The sequence below is a fragment of the Nesoenas mayeri genome (genome assembly GCF_963082525.1).
Source record: "Nesoenas mayeri genome assembly, chromosome: 5".
Classification (NCBI taxonomy): domain Eukaryota; kingdom Metazoa; phylum Chordata; class Aves; order Columbiformes; family Columbidae; genus Nesoenas; species Nesoenas mayeri.
Window position 1 is genome coordinate 65,365,974 of NC_137548.1, and position 19,076 is coordinate 65,385,049.

Consider the following 19,076-nt stretch of genomic DNA (forward strand, 5'->3'; position numbering starts at 1 on the left):
GCAGATCTTTCAAACCAGGCCAACGTGCAGGTACCGATCTGCTACTCATGGCAGTAAAGAAGGGATGGGCCCTAGCTTTATACTCATCAGCCACTTGAGAGCTGGTGGTAGTCACAGATTCTTTAGGTATATTTGGTTATGGATGAGGAACAGGCAAAGGTTCAGTAGAGAAGCCAAGAATGGAAGGGGCCAGAGAGGTTGGGAGATGTTCTTACTCAGGCAGAGGAGGCTGCTGCAGGTGTGCTAGAAACATGCTGGCACTTAGAAAAGTCTGGGATGCAGCACCATTGCTGTTTGCTTCCCTATGATTGAACAGTCAACTTCCATCTCCACGGCTGTGCTGGCACAATTCACCCAGCAATAAATTGACAATAAATTGTAAATATTTATTTTGAAAGGAAACATCTAGGAGCTGTGGGCCAGCTCTTCAGCTGGTATAAATTAACGTGGCTCCAGTGCAGCTCTGCAGATGTACACTGGGCAAGAAGCTTCTTCTCAAGGTTACATTTAACTTCAAAGCTCAGGGTTTTTATCCTCATTAACTATACAGTTAAGAACATGCCATTGGCTATTCTTTTAGGATTTTTTTTTTTCAAAAACTTTATTTAAATACATTTTTGGCTTGTTTTAGATACTTAAAAAGTTTATACCAACTATGACAAAGTTCTGTGGTCTTGTAAAGCTCCACTTCAGCTCTGATCAAGCCTTCAGTCAGCCTTCATTTAGGCAAAAGAGGACATACTTTTTAATGCCAAATTCAGCCAGCTGGGCAGTTGTAAAATTAAGCATTAATATGATTTACTGCGTACTCATATCTTGTCCTATAAATGTGCCATATTGTTTGTTATATTCTGACAGTCTTTAAGCTGTTTTATGGGCACACACCCAACATAAATATGTTGCTGCAGATTCACTAAGATGAGCCAACCTTTCAAAAAAAAAAAAATTGATTAGAAAAGCGAGAGGATGCAGACAATACCCCAGGATACATAAATGTATCAATTGCCCGAAGATAAGCGTTTTGTTTGACACTAATGACTCTCGTGAGGGTCTCCTTATGATATAAGCCAGTAACCTTATGTTTGGGGAACACAGAGGCAATAATTCATTTGCTTAATTGGAGAAATAGACTGGGTCAATAACATTACAGACATTGATGCCGAGTGCAAAGTTCTGTGCTTAGAAAGGAGGAATTGGATGCCTAAGTCTAAAATTTCAAAAAGTCAGCTATGCAGCAGTACTGCAGAAAAGAAATGGGAGTTACAGTAGACCACAACTGCACACCTCTATAACGGGACCCTAAGGAAAAACTAGCAGCATTCAGGAACGCATCATGGGTATCAGATATAAGACAGAGGACATAAATATTCCATCCTGCTCCGCACTAGAGAACGACACAAGGTGAAGCATCACGTCCAGCCGCAGCACCCCTCCAAGAGAGACTGGCTGAATGGAAAGAGGCCAAAAGAGATCATCAGAGAGACTTATCACAAAGAACCTACGAGAAGAAGGTTGAAATAGTTGGGGTTGTTCAATCTAGAAGAAAGAAGACATGGTAAGCCTTCAAATATATGAAGACTGTTATAAACAGGACAGAGAATCAAGGAAGAACAAAAATGGTCTTAATTTTTAGCCAGAATCATAGTTTTATGTTTTCTTTACAACCAAATGGACACCAGAAGGGATACACTTATGGAGACCATCAACCCCATGGCACGAGACATTTCAGAACAGAGTAACAAACACCTCTCGGGTACAGGTACAGCTTCACAGATTTTGCTTCACAGGTACAGATTTTGCTTCACAGTGAGAGAACAAAATCCCCTGGTTATTTATGGCTGCAATTCTATAAATACATAACGTATGCTGAAAACATCATAATTTTAACACAGTTCTTTAAATGGAGTTAAAGCCAGAAGGCATGTCTATGCTGCAAAGTTACAGCTCAGATTTGTGTAAGGATATGAGAAGTGGTTCTAGACTAAGGGACAAAAAAACCCCTATAGATTCTGCCAAGGAAGAAAGTACAAACCAAAGCACCAGGTTCTCAGGGTTTCCTTCAGATTATCCCACACTCCTTCATTTCTCTCTCCATTTCTATTTTTTTCTCTTGCCACATCAAATTCATGATCACTGTACTATATTCAAAGCCAAATAAATTATACTGTTCATTTGGTAAACACCTTAAATGCAAGTTATACGTAAAAAACTGGATAGGGTTATGCCAGAATCTGCTTTTTGGTAGCGCATACAGTAGAACAATAGAAAATTACAGCTATGCTGGTTGTGGATTTGTTGAGATAAATTATGTAAACTTATTTTACCATCAGAGGCAGCATCCTCAACACTAAACAGAATATGCTGTTTGCTTCATACTTGACTTAGATGAAACACTTACACATTTTTTAACGGTAGAATGACTAAAATTTATTAAATTATCATACTCCTATTTTGTTGAGCCAACCACATTTATTTCCCAGTGAAAATCTGAAAGTGTGGGTAGATTGGTTTCAAACTTCAACGATTTACACCTCTTTAAAAAAATAAAGCCTTTGCCACTTTTGCAGTCCTTTTAAACTTAGTGACTTCTGCACAGTCTTATCAAGTCAACACTTCAAAAGTAAACATTAGGTTAATCTAATTTTTTAAAGGAAGAGAAACCTAAAAAGAAAACTAATAAAAAAAGAAGGATATAGAACAGGAATGAAAGTAACTGCTCCAAAAAATCAAATTAAATAAGTTTTTTCTAAATCTATATGGACGCAATTTTCAGTCATGAAGAAAGTTATAACTGCCAAAATAATAAAATAAAATAATCTTTAACTTACTGTTAAATCTGTTGCACGAGCCAACTGTTTCATTCTATAAAATCACTTCCCAGCTTTCTGTCATCCATACGCTGTTCATTGATAAGGAATCTTTCCATCTCAGGAACTCGGCTTGTTTATGCCAGTCTCTAGTGAACTGTTAAATCTTCCTGCTGCTCTTCTTTCCAAAAGCCTTCCTCCCCCCATCGCTCCCCCTCCCTCTCTCAGCTCTCTCAGAGCTGGGCTCAGCACCAGTCTCCTGGCACAACTAAAACCAGTTTCAGTGATGATCTGGCAGTTTGTACAAAAAGGGTCAGTGCCTTTTCAGTACCCGTTGAAGTACATCCACAGCATCGTGCTGCCTATAAAGGACACTGGTTGAGATAACCAATATTTCATATTTCTCTCTTATTTAGGAACACGTCTGTGTGCCACCACAGGTTGGGGAGCACTGAAAAACAGGGAGTCCTCCCAGTCACAAATTAACTTTCTAGGTTTGTATTAACTCCTCCTCCTATAACATACCACCCACCTGAACATTTCAGGACTATATAGACTTAGATTAGTAAAGATGTCACTCAAAAGGCTCAGACATATTATAACAACTGCCATATATATACGTGTATATAATACATATTTTATATATATAACAACTCTTATGACAGTTTATAGCTTCTATGTGTTACCAACATTACAAAGACTTTTTAAACAGACCAGGAGAACATCACAAATGGTTTTGAGATCGCTTTAAAAGACAATCCCCACCATTCTCTCTGAAAAGCACCCCCTTGTTACTTCAAGATAGTTTCTGAACAAGAATAATCAACCACAGATCCTGATGAACCTCAAAAACCATAGTTGTTCAGTACAACGCCAATAAAAGAACTCTTCTCAATGCTTAAAGACCAAATCCAGAGGACCTGCTTTTATTTTAACTCTTACTCAGCCAAGCAATCCTGCCTAGTAACTCCTCCAGCCTGATCACTTAAATGGACAAGACCACAGAGGACAACTACTATTTCATGCCTGAAGAGACTGACTGGACAACACTGGAGTGTTGTTATTGTCTCCTACAGTTGAATGAAAATTTTATGAGGTAGTTATGAACTGTAGATACAAATTGAGCTGGTATGAAGAGGAAATTTTTTACACTGAGGGTGGTGAAACACTGGCCCAGGTTGTCAAGAGAGGTGGTGGATGAACCATCCCTGGAGACATCCCAGGCCAGGCTGGACGGGGCTCTGAGCAACCTGAGCTGGTCAAGATGCTCATGGCAGGGGTTGCACTGGGGGAGCTTTGAAGGTCCCTTCCAACCCAAACTATTCAATGATTCTATGAGCAGGGACAGTAAGGTTTATTTAACTTTTTTCTTCCAGAGGACAACAGTCGCTTGAAATGAGTTCACATCAGCCCAGGTCGGTCATTAACACACCCAGCATTGAAATGTTCACACTGTAGTTGACAACTTGATCATCACCAAATGATGATCACTTGATCATCACCAAACAGCTAGTGGTTTGGGTTTTGCTTTAAATATAACACTTGTTATCCTGATCATCTCAATGATTAAATATCAAAAGGAATGGCTTTTTCTTTGGCCAGGAGAAGGGGGAGATGAGGTGGGCACTGAGTACTGGAACAGGCTGGTCATATATGTAGTTTCCAGTAGGAAAAGACTGTACACAGTAACCCATGCTGGGCCTAAGTCAAACTGGCTCAATGCTACAGGCGTTGAATCCAATGCCTCATCTCCGCTGCCATAGTTGTTATGATTAACACCCCTGTACCTGCAGCCAGAATAAGCCTTTTCTTTCACATTCAGGCTTCTATGCTGAATGCTACTATAAATGGGTAAAAAAATAATAGAATGTTAACTCTCTAACAGGAATTTTTATCATGCTTTACAAGTCTCAGAGCTCTTTCTTCATCACTTTTAAAAATTTTTAGAGTATTATTTGGCACAAAGGCAAAAGCCTGCGTTTTGTCTCTGTTTATTATTATGGATTTATTTGGAGTGGAAAAACTTCATGAGGTTAAGCAGAACATAGGGGTCCCTGTGAGGAGGGTTGTGGAACATCACTTGACCATCCTGTACTTGGTACAGGAGCCAACCCGGTCATTCAGAACATGAAATATTTCATCTGATTTTATGCACAGCTACAGAAGAGGGCTGTTGTCCATTTTCATGTGCTTAAACCATTTGTCGTTCAAGAAAACTACTAGGATCATCTGAGTTGATCTTAAAGATAATATAGTTCAGATAATTTTGCTCGGCAATTTATAAGCCAGAACTGTAACCTCTGTCTGAACATGAGCACTGGGCAAACATCAAATTTTGACTCATTATGTCCAATTTATCTCTTTCAATGGCTAATAATCCTCACTCTTAAAATTTATATCTAGTTTGCAGCCTGAATTAGGCTAATTTCAAATTCCAAACAAATGGATACTTGTATGCTATCTCTAAAGGTAATAAAGAGTCCTTATGACTCAAAATCTCCCTCCCTACAAGTTTCTTGTAGATAACCTTTCTTTTAGGCAAAGAACATAAATTAACCTTTTAAATATCTAAAGTTTTTCCAAACCTCTACTCATGCAGTGCTTGTCTTTTCCCAAGACCACTTAAATACTGCTGAAAATTTTAGCCTTCAAGATGCTACCCAGAAGAACTACCAAGTTTTGATCTCATTAAACAAGTCTCCCCTTGCTCCTTGTAAGGATGAGAGTTTTCCCTCTCTATTTCTAAAGTAGCATCTTTAAATTGAATCTTGGGGTTTGAAGCAATCCATATCTGCCACTTTCAAATGACCTTAAACAACGCTGAATTCAAGACAAGCTCAGTATCACATATAACTAAGCTGTAAGAGCGTTTCCCCATGTACTCTTCATATCAATGCAGGATTTAATATGAAATATTTGAGTCATTACAAAGAGAAATCTCAAGTGGTTCAGTTCCAGATTTAGGATTTTCTACTCTTTACACAAAAGGACATTTAAACACATAAATATGGATTTCACAGTAAAGTTAGCATGAAAAACTACAGTTTGCATCAACTTCAGTGAAATAGAAGATTATCTTCTAAACCAACTCTGGACAAATACTGTTGTGTGTTTTTTTTGTTTCATGGGGTTTTGTTTGGTTGGTTTTTTGTTTGTTTTTTTAATTTAATTTTAGTTTATGTGTGCGGTCTAATTCATGCAACAGGAATGTACAAGCACCTTAGAGAATCCCCTGGTGCCCTTCTGAGCAATGCACATCCAGGGATCAATACCACATGGATTCTTATACATCTGCTTGTGAAAACCTCATTGCAGCTCTACAGGTTTGAATTTGAAGAGTCATTTGCACTAATGCCATGACAAGACATGCCATGCCCTTTTGAACTATACTTTTAAATATAACTGCCAACACATAAAGTGCACACATTTTTAGCACACATTTGGTGTATGTAACCATACACCGATAAGCCTAAGGGGAGGTTACATTTCCTTGCTAACATGTCACTCACTTGGTAGTCAGCCCTATTTTGATAACACGAAGTTAAAAAGTTATAGGAAAGAAATGCCTTAACTGCCCCCTTTGAAATACCGTAGTATCTCTTCCTATTTAACTACTTCATACTTAATAAAGTTAAAAGGAAATATTATTTAAAGGTATCAAAATGTAGTAGGACACTTCTAAAATATCAAATATTTGTCTTAACAGGTAGAAATATCAGTCCTGAAGGATGCTTCATTTTTCCTTTGCCTTTTTTCCCCCGCAGAGTCTCTTAAATAAATCACTGGTAATTCTAAAGTCAATGTCCACTATACTTCTAACACTCTACAAGAACAACCATACGTTTAAATTGTAGAAATCGTAGAACAGTCAAGACTGGAAGAAACCTCTGGAGATGATTCCTTCCACCCTTCAGTGGAAAGCAGGACCTGAGAAGTTATCCAGGGCTCTGAAAAGGCAAGTCCTGAATAGCCCCAACAAGGGAGATTCCACCAGTTCCTCTGGACAAAATTCTCCGATGTTTAATTCTCCTAATATTGAAGAATTTTATTGCTATTCCCAGACAGAAATTCCCCTAAAGAAACTTGTGCCCATAGGCTCTTGTCCTGTCACTATACATCCATGTGAATATCCTCTATATATTAAATAAATGTTAAATAAATACTGCATTCCAAGTTCAAAGGGATCCCCCAAAATTTGAAAGAAGTGAAAGGAGCATCAAACAGAGCAGCACATGCTTTTCTTATTCTCCTGCCCACATAGTAAATTCAAACCTGGAAATCAAGACACGCGAGGCTAAGATTATAGCTGAGTCAGCAGGATCTGGTTTCCGAAACCCCTCACGAGACTTGTAGAATATCAAGTAATTTTGCAAGAACACTGCTATTAAAACAGCCATTTATTTCCTCTGAGTGCATTAATCTGTATGCATGTATTCTTTTATTTTCTTTGTCCTAATACCACCTGTTTAAGAGAAACCTGACGTTATTAGCACTGCCTTCTTCATAAACCTGAACAATAAACATTTCTCTTCATCTCATTTGGAAACAGTCAAAGCCTGGTAGTGATATTTTTTTTTAACTGGCATTTTAACTCGCATTCAATCCAAAGGAAAAGTGTTATTTTTCCCACAGACTTCTACTGCCCTCTGTAGGATTATTTTAAATAAAATATTAGGAACAAAGTAGAAGAAAAAATGAAAAAGAAGTATGTACGTCACATTACTATATCACTTCATAAACATACTGCAGATGGTATATTAAGCTGATGCTTCTCAGTGCTTCATAAGCTCAGGTATTTCACAGACTATGGATACAAATCAGGAAGTCATAAGCCCAATATTCCCATTCAACATCACCAGACTTCTGCAACTGCAAAATGCAAACTGAGTGCCTGAAGGGCAGTGGAGACAGGGATTATATGAGGGTGGTCAGAGCTTGTAAAAAACAGCCACCATTTTGCAGAACTGCAGATTACTATCAAAGTCTGTCTCAAAAGACTCTCCATTTCATGTAGCGACGCAAGACACTGAAATAAACTAATCAGAAAATCTACTGTATCGAAGTCTTTACTGCAGTTGTATGCGCCAATATCTGAGTTTCATCCTTGATACTACCCAGGACAGTTCTGTACCTTCTTGCCATGGACAAACCCACCACATTTATTTATTCTAAATTGCACATGCTAATAAAATTCTGGGTATTTTTTATTTGGTGATCATACTAGACAATTAGAAGGACATGGTAACATAGGGCCTCAAGATAACTAGCGACTAATCATTCATATACAGGCACAACAATTTAAAGCTTTATTTGCCTCTTTACTTTTTGATAATTCAGATGAGTTCAGTAGTGATGTTGGGAAGTGGTTGATGCTTTGCATGCAATAGCATTCTTGTGGTGTTAAAAGAAATTAAAGGACACAATAGTAAACCAAAGGTGTACTTACATATGCTTGGACTCAATAACTCTGACAATTCAGAAGTGAATTAAATTGTTTGAAGGGATTATGATGAAAATCAAAAATCACAAGCCTGAGCAGCTTATTATTTCCCCACAATCCAAAAATGCAATGAGACTTTAACTGTATTTTTCTTAAGGAAAAAAAAGCCTGAAACAGCAATTACACACATTAAAATATGCTGCCTTGAATGCTACTGAAATTACAAATGGCTGATCACTGTGACAATAAAGAGAAAACTGTACCATAGTGTGTTGCCATTTTATGACGTGAGGAATGAGGGCACTAAAATTCCTATTTTGACGGGAATTTTGCACATGAACTGTGGGGCCAACTCCAAAAAGCAATTAAATCCATCATGCCCTAACCTTAAGGGTGTCCATAGGAATGAACCAGGTGTCTAAGTCATCCCTCCTAGAGAAGATGTATTAATACATCTCTTCTCCATATCTTGAAACTGGTGTCAGACAGGATGCAAAGTGTGAGGAAGCAAAATAAAATACTGAAGACACCATGTAAGCTGTGGGGAAGCGAGACTCGCTTCTCGTTCCATGTGCTCCTTTGCTAATAGTACGTACGCATCTCACAATAAATAAGTACACATCCAAAAATCTCTCATTTTATGGAATAGTGTAATAGTTTCTGATGTTACATAAATTCTTTCCCCAATATTTCTAGAAAAACAGTGGTATTATCATTAATTGATTAATGAAATCCTTCCAAAAATTCTAGGTTATTTATTTTCTAGTAGCTAGCTATTCCTCCATGCTCCATTTAGTGTCCTCTTTATTTCTGATGTGTTCTGTTTTCAATTAACGCACTTTCATTGCCACGAGACACAGACAATTGACTAACAAGACACTTCGCATTTGGAGGTAAAAGCCACAGATTAATAAAAGCTGAAAATTACAACCTACTTTGTAAGAAACTATTCAAACGTAAACCACCGAGGGCTCCCTTCTATCACACAGTGACCACTTGTGCCAAAACAGGCGGATTTCTCTTTCTCCCATTTCCTTCTCCAAAAACACACAACGGAGCTAGTCCTGGGTAGAGAGATGAAAACTCACCAAGACTGGAACACAACAAGGTCATGTGAGCCTCATTTCCTTAAGCAAAATACAGGATATGGGTCACAAAACTCGAATTGTCTTAGCACTTTGACAATAAACTTTGTCTGGCAACGTTACCACTAACTTAAAATGAGCCAAAAATTTGTCAGACCAACTGCTTTTGTTTCTCATGGACGCAGACCAACTTTGTGTCATGATTATACTTTTAAGCAAAGTTCAAGTCAACTTACATAAGTGCTCATTTTTTTTTAAGACCATAACTTATGACTGGAAGTTTTGACCAGAGCAAAATTCTGAGTATTTAATGCAATGTATGCAGGTTGTCAACCGAAAACTCAACCCTGTTTCTTTCAGTCATTTCTAATATAGGATGTAAATTATCTTGTATGCTTCTTCAGCAATCAGTTTATCTTTCTGAAGAGATGGATTGCAATGAGGGTTCACAGAACTGTCTGCCTAAAAGCAGTTGATGTTTAAGTTACTCAGTTGACAAATTATTGCTATTTCTCTATATGTGTGAGGACTATTTTTTTTTTTTAAGAATGAAAACAGTAGTTTCCTTTCCTTATTTAGTCATCTTGGTAAGCTGTGGAAAAGCCAAGATAGTTCAAGTTTTCTCTTCAATGCAGCCTAACGGCACAGCACCCATGTCCAGGTAGAGATCATCTGGCCAACCAACATGTCTCAAGATGAGACACATCCCACACTGTGTCTCCCCGGTGCGGGAGTTATTGGACATGAGCAAAATAGGAGAATATTGACAAAGAGACAGCAAAGAGAGACTGGGGAAACATTACACAGGACAACAAGGTTTCATCAGATCTACTGCTCATGCCATAACTGGTCAGCTTGTTCTTTCAACTGAAAGCCAGATCTAATTCAGATGTAGAGATGGCTACTACATGCTGATGTTCAGTTAAATCACTACTGCTGACATACTGTACCTTCTGAAATAGTGAGCATGCATTTACGAAAGTAGAAAGTTGCTAATTTATTAGCATGTTATGCTAATACACTGTAATATAATAATTATATTATTCAATTGTGAATGTAAATTTCTTCTTATACAAGGTCTGATGAGGGCAATTCAGAATGTCCCTGGAGGATGCTGAGGACCCCCCTTCATCTCCATCACCACAAAATGTGGTTTAGGGCTATAATGGTTAGATGGGGTAACATTCCAACATTTAGTGACATGCAGTCATAGGACAAGTTTCTAGGGAAAGAAAAACAGGATTTCCTGAAAAGAAACAAGCATAAGAACCACAGGGAAGCTGAAACGGACCGGTATTTTTCCCTCAAGCACAATCCTCATTACCGTTAATAGAAGTTACACACATACAACAAGGACACTTGAGCCCAATGGGTGCGACTGCCAAGTCACGACAAGGAGATGTCACTGAAACCCAACGCTGATCTATATTTGTAACTGCAATGACTTTGGGAAGGAAACAGAATTAGATACCAGCCTACACCAACCATTTGAGTGCATCAGACTAGAGGGATCTGCTCCATTCTCACCAACCACGTCCCCCAAAACTCCACTGGCAAATGCTGCGTTATAGAGCTCAGAGCTCCAGCTAATCAATGCTGTCAGATCGCTATAATGGCTTAGTGAGTGGACACAAAGTCAGCAAACGTCATTCGAAAAAGCCCCACTTCAGATAGAACACAGTATTTTTCATTTCAGGTGCGCTGCCACAGACACGGTTTCACCACAACGCTTATAAAACTGTAACACATTACTGCCTTCAAACCCTATGCTCTACAATTCTTGACATTATATTTAAATCATGTACTTTGGTAACTTAAAGGATCTTCCATGATAGCAGAGGAAAGGAAAGCAACTGGTACTACTTATCGTATAAAAAAATTGAAATATTTAGTGGTCATTTTCCACTCCTGTCAAACTCCTCATCAAAATGTCTTATTCTTTGATTAATTCACTCCCCCTTATCTGTGTTTGAAGCAAAAAGTTTCACCAGTGCCAGTTTTTCTTGAAGCTATTTTTTTTGCAGGTACCTTCAGGACAGCAAGTCACAGCTTCAGTCATATTAAAGGAGGACTATATATTTTTCAATAAAAAACCAGCTTGTTTCTGGATTGTAAATGTCATGTTTACAACATACAGCTTTGAGATAGTCTTACAACTTCCGAAGCTTAATGGAAAATTGAATTTCCCTAGAAGAAGCCAGTATTATTAAAAAATCTGAGGATGCCAAAATCTCAGGCGCTTACCTTTGTCATTGCTGCTTGTTGGTGTTGGAGGGGGAAGTCCAGGCTTAGATTTGTCGTAATTATTAAAGCTCTGGCTGCGTCGATTGTTGGCACTAATAGAACCACGAGCTTTGGCCTCACTGCCCGCAGCGGACACCCTCGTGGTGGGGCCTGGAAGTCTAATGAAAGAATTACAATACGATTAAATATATTTTAAAAACACTCTGGGAAAGAAACTGAAGTTGAAAAGAAAATAATCAATAGCACAAGTACATACTCGTAAGGGTCTTTGTTCTTTTTAAGAAAAAATTTTAAAAAATCAACCTAGATGAAAAATATCTTTCAAATGAGCTACAGACTGAATTCTTCTACATTAAAAGAACAAAACAACAAAAGAACAAAAAACCAAAACCACTCTGAGCTGAAATTAATGGTTACTTGCCATAAATCTTGTGAATAAGAAATAGTTACAAATAAATTCAGTGGAGCAATACCACTGGTACAAGGTTAAGACTACTGTTTTTAAACCAGACTGCTGGACACTTTAATATATGCTGGACACATAAAGGCTACCCTTATTTTTTAAATAATGAGACAGAAGGCATTTTCCCTTGTAGAGAAGCACATTGCATCTCTGCTCTGAAAGCCACAAATCCCAGCAGCCAAGCCCAGCAAAACTTTAACTTGCTTTAATTATTTGAGCTTTAAAAATCACACAATGCTTAAGTGCCCCTTCTTAGGGCCACCACATTATCAGTGAGCTGGTATAAGCCTCTGGTTTAAACCGGGTCAATCTCTTCCAGCATTTCCTTACCATAACCTGTATTTATGAGATTTAGCCGTTTACCTAGAAAAAATATGTAGTTAGGATTTGGAGTAAGCAGACAGGGAAGGACACTACTTTCATGCTTTTCAGGCAAAAGGAGAGCGGGAAGGCTCTTCTAAAAAACTTGACAGAATTACGAAAGCCACTGGCATCACATCTCAGAACAACACGTATGCTTGAGTCCCTCAAAGTCCAACTTCATACATAAAGTTCCCATGTTTGTACTGTATTTTGTGTGCTAATGAGCACCTATTCCTAAATCCCAAACAGGTAAAATATTAAAAATTGAAAGATCTGGTAGCTGCTCAAAATGCATACTGAAGAGCCAGTGAATCAGATTAGTGTTTTGAAAAGCAAGGACATCCCATTAAAGACTAAAAGATAGAACCAGTTCAAGTCACCTACAGCAGCTGTTTTCTGTATGGTAGAATATCTTTAAAACTTCTTTATGTAAAACAAAAAAATCTGCCTTCAATAACTTGTGCCAGTAATGAGTTAAAATGAATAAGTCCCAGTTGTCAGAGAGAATGAGGATGCAACCGACCAAATCACCGTTGTGCCTCTGGGAAGGAAGAGAAGCCAGAAAGGAGCTTGGCAGGGCTTCCCAAATAAAGTGACTGCTCCAAGACTAGCGAAGACATAGGAAATGTGAAAAGAAATACGAAGGAAAGGAACAAAAAACGTCAGCAGCTGCATGCACATGCTTTCAAAGCTCAAAAGAGGATATGACATAAGGGCATCATTCAAACGCACACACAAAAAATAAACGTACAAACTCAAACCACCACAGACCTGGCGCAGCACATCATGGTTCTGAGGTTGGTTTTGCTGAAGCCTTTTAGATCATCCATTTAATTTATCCAGCCTTTTTTTCAACGCTGGGGGGTGCTAGAAAGTTGTCCATACTCATGGTTGCAGTAAGGTGTAAATGAGAACACCCCGGAGATGCCACCAAGACAAGTAAGTTCATTAAGAGATTTTTTTGCTTAATAGGAAACGAGCTAGGTTTCTGATGGGTAGGAAGGACACACAAGAAACCTCAGCTGAACGTTTTTATCCAGAAATAAAACACTGTGCGTAGGGGCCAAGCACTGCAGGAGGCTACAGGAGCCTTCTAGGAGAGCTTTCTAGCAGGGCTTGGCAGGAGGGAAGGGAATATTCTTGTACCGATGGGTCAGAAAAGGCTCCTCACACGTGCCCACACAGGCTTTCACAAAACTGTCACATTTTAAAGTAAATAAAGCTACTCAAACCATGTGACCACTCAAGAAGTGACAAGTTTTCGATTCAAGTCAGTATTGTCACTGCCAATGAAAACATACCGAGAATTTTTTAAAAAGTGTTAAAAACTCTCTTGAAGAAGATATTATTTCCCTTAGATTTTTTTTTCCACCCTGTAGTTTGACTGATTTTAAGCTTCTATTTTTGGTATTAGGCCAGGTTATTTCTCAGCAGTGCCCATGAAATCTAGGAGGAAAATAAAATAGGGTCAGGGAGACATTTGTAGCTTCTTGCTACTAGAGACAAGGTGGTGAGCTTGGAGCATATTCTCCATTACTGCTCTTCAGCACCTCTTCTAGGCAAATATGAACTGTCAAGCCATAATTATGATCAAGAGAGAACACTAAAAAGGAAACATGGGACATTTTAACAGGGGTTGTACTGCAGACCTTCACTGTTGTGATAAATAACATGGGGGAAATATATTCAAATTATACAGCAGCACCGACAGTCTATACAAACTAGGCAAGCTGAATAAAAATCATAATAGTGCACAAGCTCAGCAAAAATGGTGTAGTATGGTTTATCAATGTATAACTATCTAAAAATTCCTAGTAAAACATTTTGATACGTAATAGTTGTAAAAGTAAACATGATCAATAACACAGCAAACCTTATGATCACTGAGATGAGATGGTCATACTAGCTGGCATGCATGGAAAAAAAATAGACTGAAATACCTATTAACCATTTTCAGGGCGATTAGATGTGCTCAGGCACATATATAAGATGCACGTGATGCTGTCCTCACTAGCCAAGACACTAGCCTGATGCTAGTTATTTCAATAATCCAGATCTAAACACAACTAATACAGACACGTACAGGGGGTAGAGAACTCCCAGAACCATGTTTTGTTCTCAAAAGCCAAAGCTCATAAGGACAAGAAAATCAAATCATTTTCTTGCGGGTCAGTGCATTCCACACCTCAACAATTATATGCATCTGACACTTCCATATCTCAGCTGTTTGTAGAACGTCTAATTACAAACTATTATCAACAGGAACCCTACACATGCATCCGGAAATATTGCGAAGGGATTATTCATGCTTTGCAGAAGATGAGGAAATGCTGACCTAGAAGACTTTTTCTGACCAAGAGTGAATCGGATGATTTTGCTTTGAGATGAGTCCCTGGGAGATGCACTGTGACAGGAAAGAAAAAGCGGAAGATAACATTGAACAACAAAACTTCTTCTTTTCTTTTAAGCCACTGAACTTAGTGATTAGTTTTAGGGAGGAAAGAGTTTTTATTAATGTCACAGGAAAAAAAAGCTTCTTGCCTAAGTCTGACTTCTGGCCAAAACTTCTAATATCTGAAATGAATTAATTTTTATAGAGTAATGAACATGCAATTCTACATGCAAACCCCAACATTATTACTCTTTTCCTTCGAAATCTTTTATATGTATTTTCTGCAGAATCTGAGCAATTTAACTTGAGCATATACTAAGAAAATAGGACTTTTAAGAACTTCAGATTAGATAGTCTTAAATTATTTGAAACCCAGCACAATCCATACAATGGGCTGAATATATCAAAGCAATATTCAAATGATCCCTTGCATCTCTGCATGTTTTTGACAGAAAAGTCACAGAAATATGTTCAAATACATCTCTGTTTCGCAATAATGATTTCCTGTACAAGTTTATACACACTGTAGAAACACTGTTTTTCAACTCTATGAAAAGACTGTCTACACCTAAAATTAGATTGATTCATGAAGAAAGACATAAGAAAAAAACAAATAAGCTCTGAATAGTCTGATTGCAAGGTAGTCTCATTGGAAGGCTTCATTTAAACTGTTTATATCCCTCATAAAGCAGCACTTAAGCTAGTATTCACCTTCATATGTGTTATTTTTACACAAATAAGCCTTGAGATATTAAATAAAACAGCCTTCATACTTTAGTAATCATGTAAATATGGCTTCAGCCTTTAATCCTGCCCACGTATCACCACTAAACCCCTCATTCTCAATGAATGGGCAACGGAAGGGTCAGACAAGCAGAATGCTGTACCTGCCTTCATAAATTGCTTTTATTCTAACCTGGAAAGAGCATCCCTGCCATTAAAGACATTCAAGAGACAAAGACCCCCCTCCCCCCCTCTATTTATCTGGATTCTGATCTAGAAGGGTCAACAAACACCAGTTGTGAAAACTGATTTTCATGCAAGCCAGCAGCACATAATTTTTGACCAATAAGCCTAGATTTGATTTTGACTGTCACCAACTACGAGGAGCTCTATTTCTTTCACCACTGTCAGAGCCTTCCACTTCTTAGTGAGGACTGAAACTCTTGTAAACTGAAAAGCAAAGTTGGTTTTCACATGCCCAAAATAAATATTCTGTAAGGGCAACGACAAGCTTAGCAAGTAGACAGAAGCAAAAGGAATACTGAGAAAAGCATCCTTATAAAATACTGTGGTTACGTGGTCTAGCAGGTATTTTACACCTGTTGGACTGTATATTTCCAGCACTGAGAACATATTTAGCACATGAGTTTTGATTTCCAAAGGCGTGAAGCCAATCGCTACCCAGCGTGCAATTTCCAACACGCTCTTTATTCTAGAGCAAAGAGAGAAATTTCTTTGGCTTTTGAAGACCTTTAACAAGAAGGAAAAAAAATTAAAGAAATAAACAATGAATAAAAAAAATAACGAAAAATAAAAACTTAAAGGTAATTTCCCCACCTGGACTGCATTTCTGGTTGTGCTTTGAAGGGATGCTGCCCAGCTTGCGGTGCCCCGACCTGGCACTGGGACGGAGACCCCGCTTGCTGGGACACTGGAGGAGCTTGTTGGGACGGATGGTGTTGTGGTTGCTGTTTCTGCGGCTGCTGTTGCTGTTGCTTGTATCGAGATAAACTGAAGAAAAGGCCCAAGATGGCCTTTAGATTCCCATTCCTGATTTCTGCAAGGCAATGGTCAGAAGTCACTCGATAGTCACTGTGCTCGTCATCATGTGTCTGAACTCGGTTCCTGCATGATATCTTCCATTTCTGCTATAGTCTGTATGTTAACAGCAGCATGCTCAAAAAGATAGTTCCTTTAAATTAATCAAAGCAAAAACCCCATAGGCATATTAAAAACAGCACACTGTAAATGATTTCTCAATCCTAAATTTGAAAGAGGAAAAGAAACTACTCAGTTATCACACAGTATCATACAATTTCTGGAATATCCAACTAATTGTTTCCACTAAGAAAATCTGATGCAAGCTTTGCACTAGAAAATATGATTATTGGGTGAAACTGCTGTATAAAAACGGATAATTACCAAATTGATACCATCACAGCTGATAAAGAATGGATACCCAAATACCTAAAGGCAGCTTGTCAGTGAATGAATAAACATTTCAACTCCTAAAAGTCATTGTGTTGTTCTATGCAATATCAAATGTGAAAATGTAAAAACAAACAGAAATACAAAGATAAAGACGTACGAGAATATGCAGTTAACAGCTGTATCATAATTAACACGTAACAGGGCTGATTCAGTCTTGCAGACAACCTTACTGATGTGCTGCAACTTATTCAGCAGGTTTAATTTCCTAACTTTATTACAAAAAGTGAATTAAAGAAGCTAGATCAAACAGCTGAACTTTTGCATGCGCTACATAGACCACCTGAACTAATAAAACTTACTGATGCCCTGTGCTTTTAAAATAGGATTTAAATCTAATCTTACACAGATTAGTGCAAGAGGGGAAGGAAAGGACATGTGGCAAAACAGCGGCCAAGCACAAAGGTGAAAACCAGCATTTCAATTTCTGATGCAATTCCAGCTGAGAGTTCCTTTGACTGTGTGGTGGGCCCCACTATATCCTTTATTCCCTCTCCCAGTCTCCTTTCTCCTCCCTTCGCTGATCTTTGCTGGGTAACAAGCTTCTGTTCTTAGCCCTAGAGCCTTTACTCAGCAAATCTGAGGTTCACAGCTTAAAACTTTGCTCCCCTTTCCATACCAGCTTCCAGCTTTGCTCTTCTTGCCTATATGTGCCTCAGTCCAGCTTTTTTTCATAGCCGCTAATCCAATTTACTTTCTTAATTTTGTTTTTGGCCCATGTTCATCCCCTCAGTAACCCCCAGACCTCAGCTAAGTGGTCCCGGTCATCACGCAGATCCAGGATATTCCTTTTCCTTCCTCCCCTATTCTTGACTATTTATTTCTTACCCATTTTTCCATCCCTGCAGCCTGGCCCCTCCATCAGTGCTCCTTCCCATCACTGCCCCAGTTCCCTTCTTTAAACGATTATCAACCCCAGGGCCCTTGAGCAGCCGTTTTCTGTCTTCCTTTGTCTTCCCAGCCAATTTTAGTCTCAGTGGGGGTCCCCAATGAATCCTGCTTATTTCCCCTTTTCCCCAGTCCACTCCTGCTCCCATGCCACAAACCCATCTGCAATGACACTTGCATCAGGCAGGTTCCTTCTCTAATCTGCCTGTGTTTAGCAAGGGAGGGATGGAAGTAGACAAAGTAAAACAGACACAAAAGACAGCAAAGCGCAGTGAAAAAGATCTCCTTATCTTCAGCAAAGAACTCAAATTACTCATGGGAATTGTAAGGAAAGCAGCACTTAATCACAGGTCGTTTAGAATAACTAAACAGACCTGGAGGCATTGAGAAGCTTAACAAATAGGGGCCAGAAGATAAAAGACGTTACCATGGGTCTGCATGTTGAAACTTAGCAAAGGTGTATGCAGTGGGAATTCAGTGTGATGGGAGAGGCCATTATAACAATAACCCCACCTAAAACCTATTGCTTTCTATGTCTGCCTGTCTTCTGCTGCACTTTCCAGAAGCACAATCTGCTTTGGACATTTTTCTAAGGTGACCAAAAAAAATAATAATTAAAAAAAAAAACACCTTTAATGAATTCCAAAAGAAGCAGTTTTTTCCCTTCTGGGTTTTAAGCGAAATATTTCAAACGGGACTTTCAGAGGTGGTTTTGTTTCTCTTATCTCAAAGACAGGCTGAGGTAATTCACCTGGCAGTTTGCCCCTGCACTTTGTACAAAAAGAGTATTTCAAAAGAAAGAGCACTTCAACCTCCCGCTCTGCCCATCAGCGCAGTCTCAACTGCTTCCTGCTTCAGCTTAAATATACATATTAACTTAGATAAGGACAGGCGTGTCACCAACTCATTTTAAATTTGGGGCCCAAAATGGCTCATCTTGTAAATTTGAAACAAACGTTAGACATTTGAATTGGCTTCCAGAGAATCCTCACAAATCCACCCTTCGGAAATGTCCATCCTGGTGTTCACTCTTTTGCTGCTCGTTTCACCTACAGCTGGAACTTCTACCACTGTAGCTTGCCAATCATCCTTCTCTGCCTCAACAAAAATACACTAGACTTGGTGGAAATTAAGGAAAAATAATCAGTTCATGACAAAAAGAAAGTTCTGCTGGACAGGTTAC

At 38.6% G+C, this 19,076-nt stretch overlaps 1 protein-coding gene across 4 annotated transcripts in view; it reads right to left on the bottom strand.

Annotated features, from left to right (window-relative positions):
- The window catches only part of NAV2 (neuron navigator 2), a gene marked incomplete at both ends in the record, with an annotated part of 363,557 nt that overhangs the window by 112,086 nt on the left and 232,395 nt on the right, over positions 1 to 19,076 (bottom strand). For 3 of the 4 annotated variants that reach the window (XM_080345864.1, XM_080345863.1, XM_080345862.1), the window contains 2 exons: positions 11,577 to 11,734; positions 16,355 to 16,574. In XM_080345864.1, the coding sequence (XP_080201990.1) occupies positions 11,577 to 11,734; positions 16,355 to 16,574 (378 nt within the window). Of the gene's footprint in view, positions 1 to 11,576; positions 11,735 to 14,737; positions 14,807 to 16,354; positions 16,575 to 19,076 lie in introns of all 4 variants that reach the window. The other variant, XM_080345861.1, reaches the window with a different exon arrangement.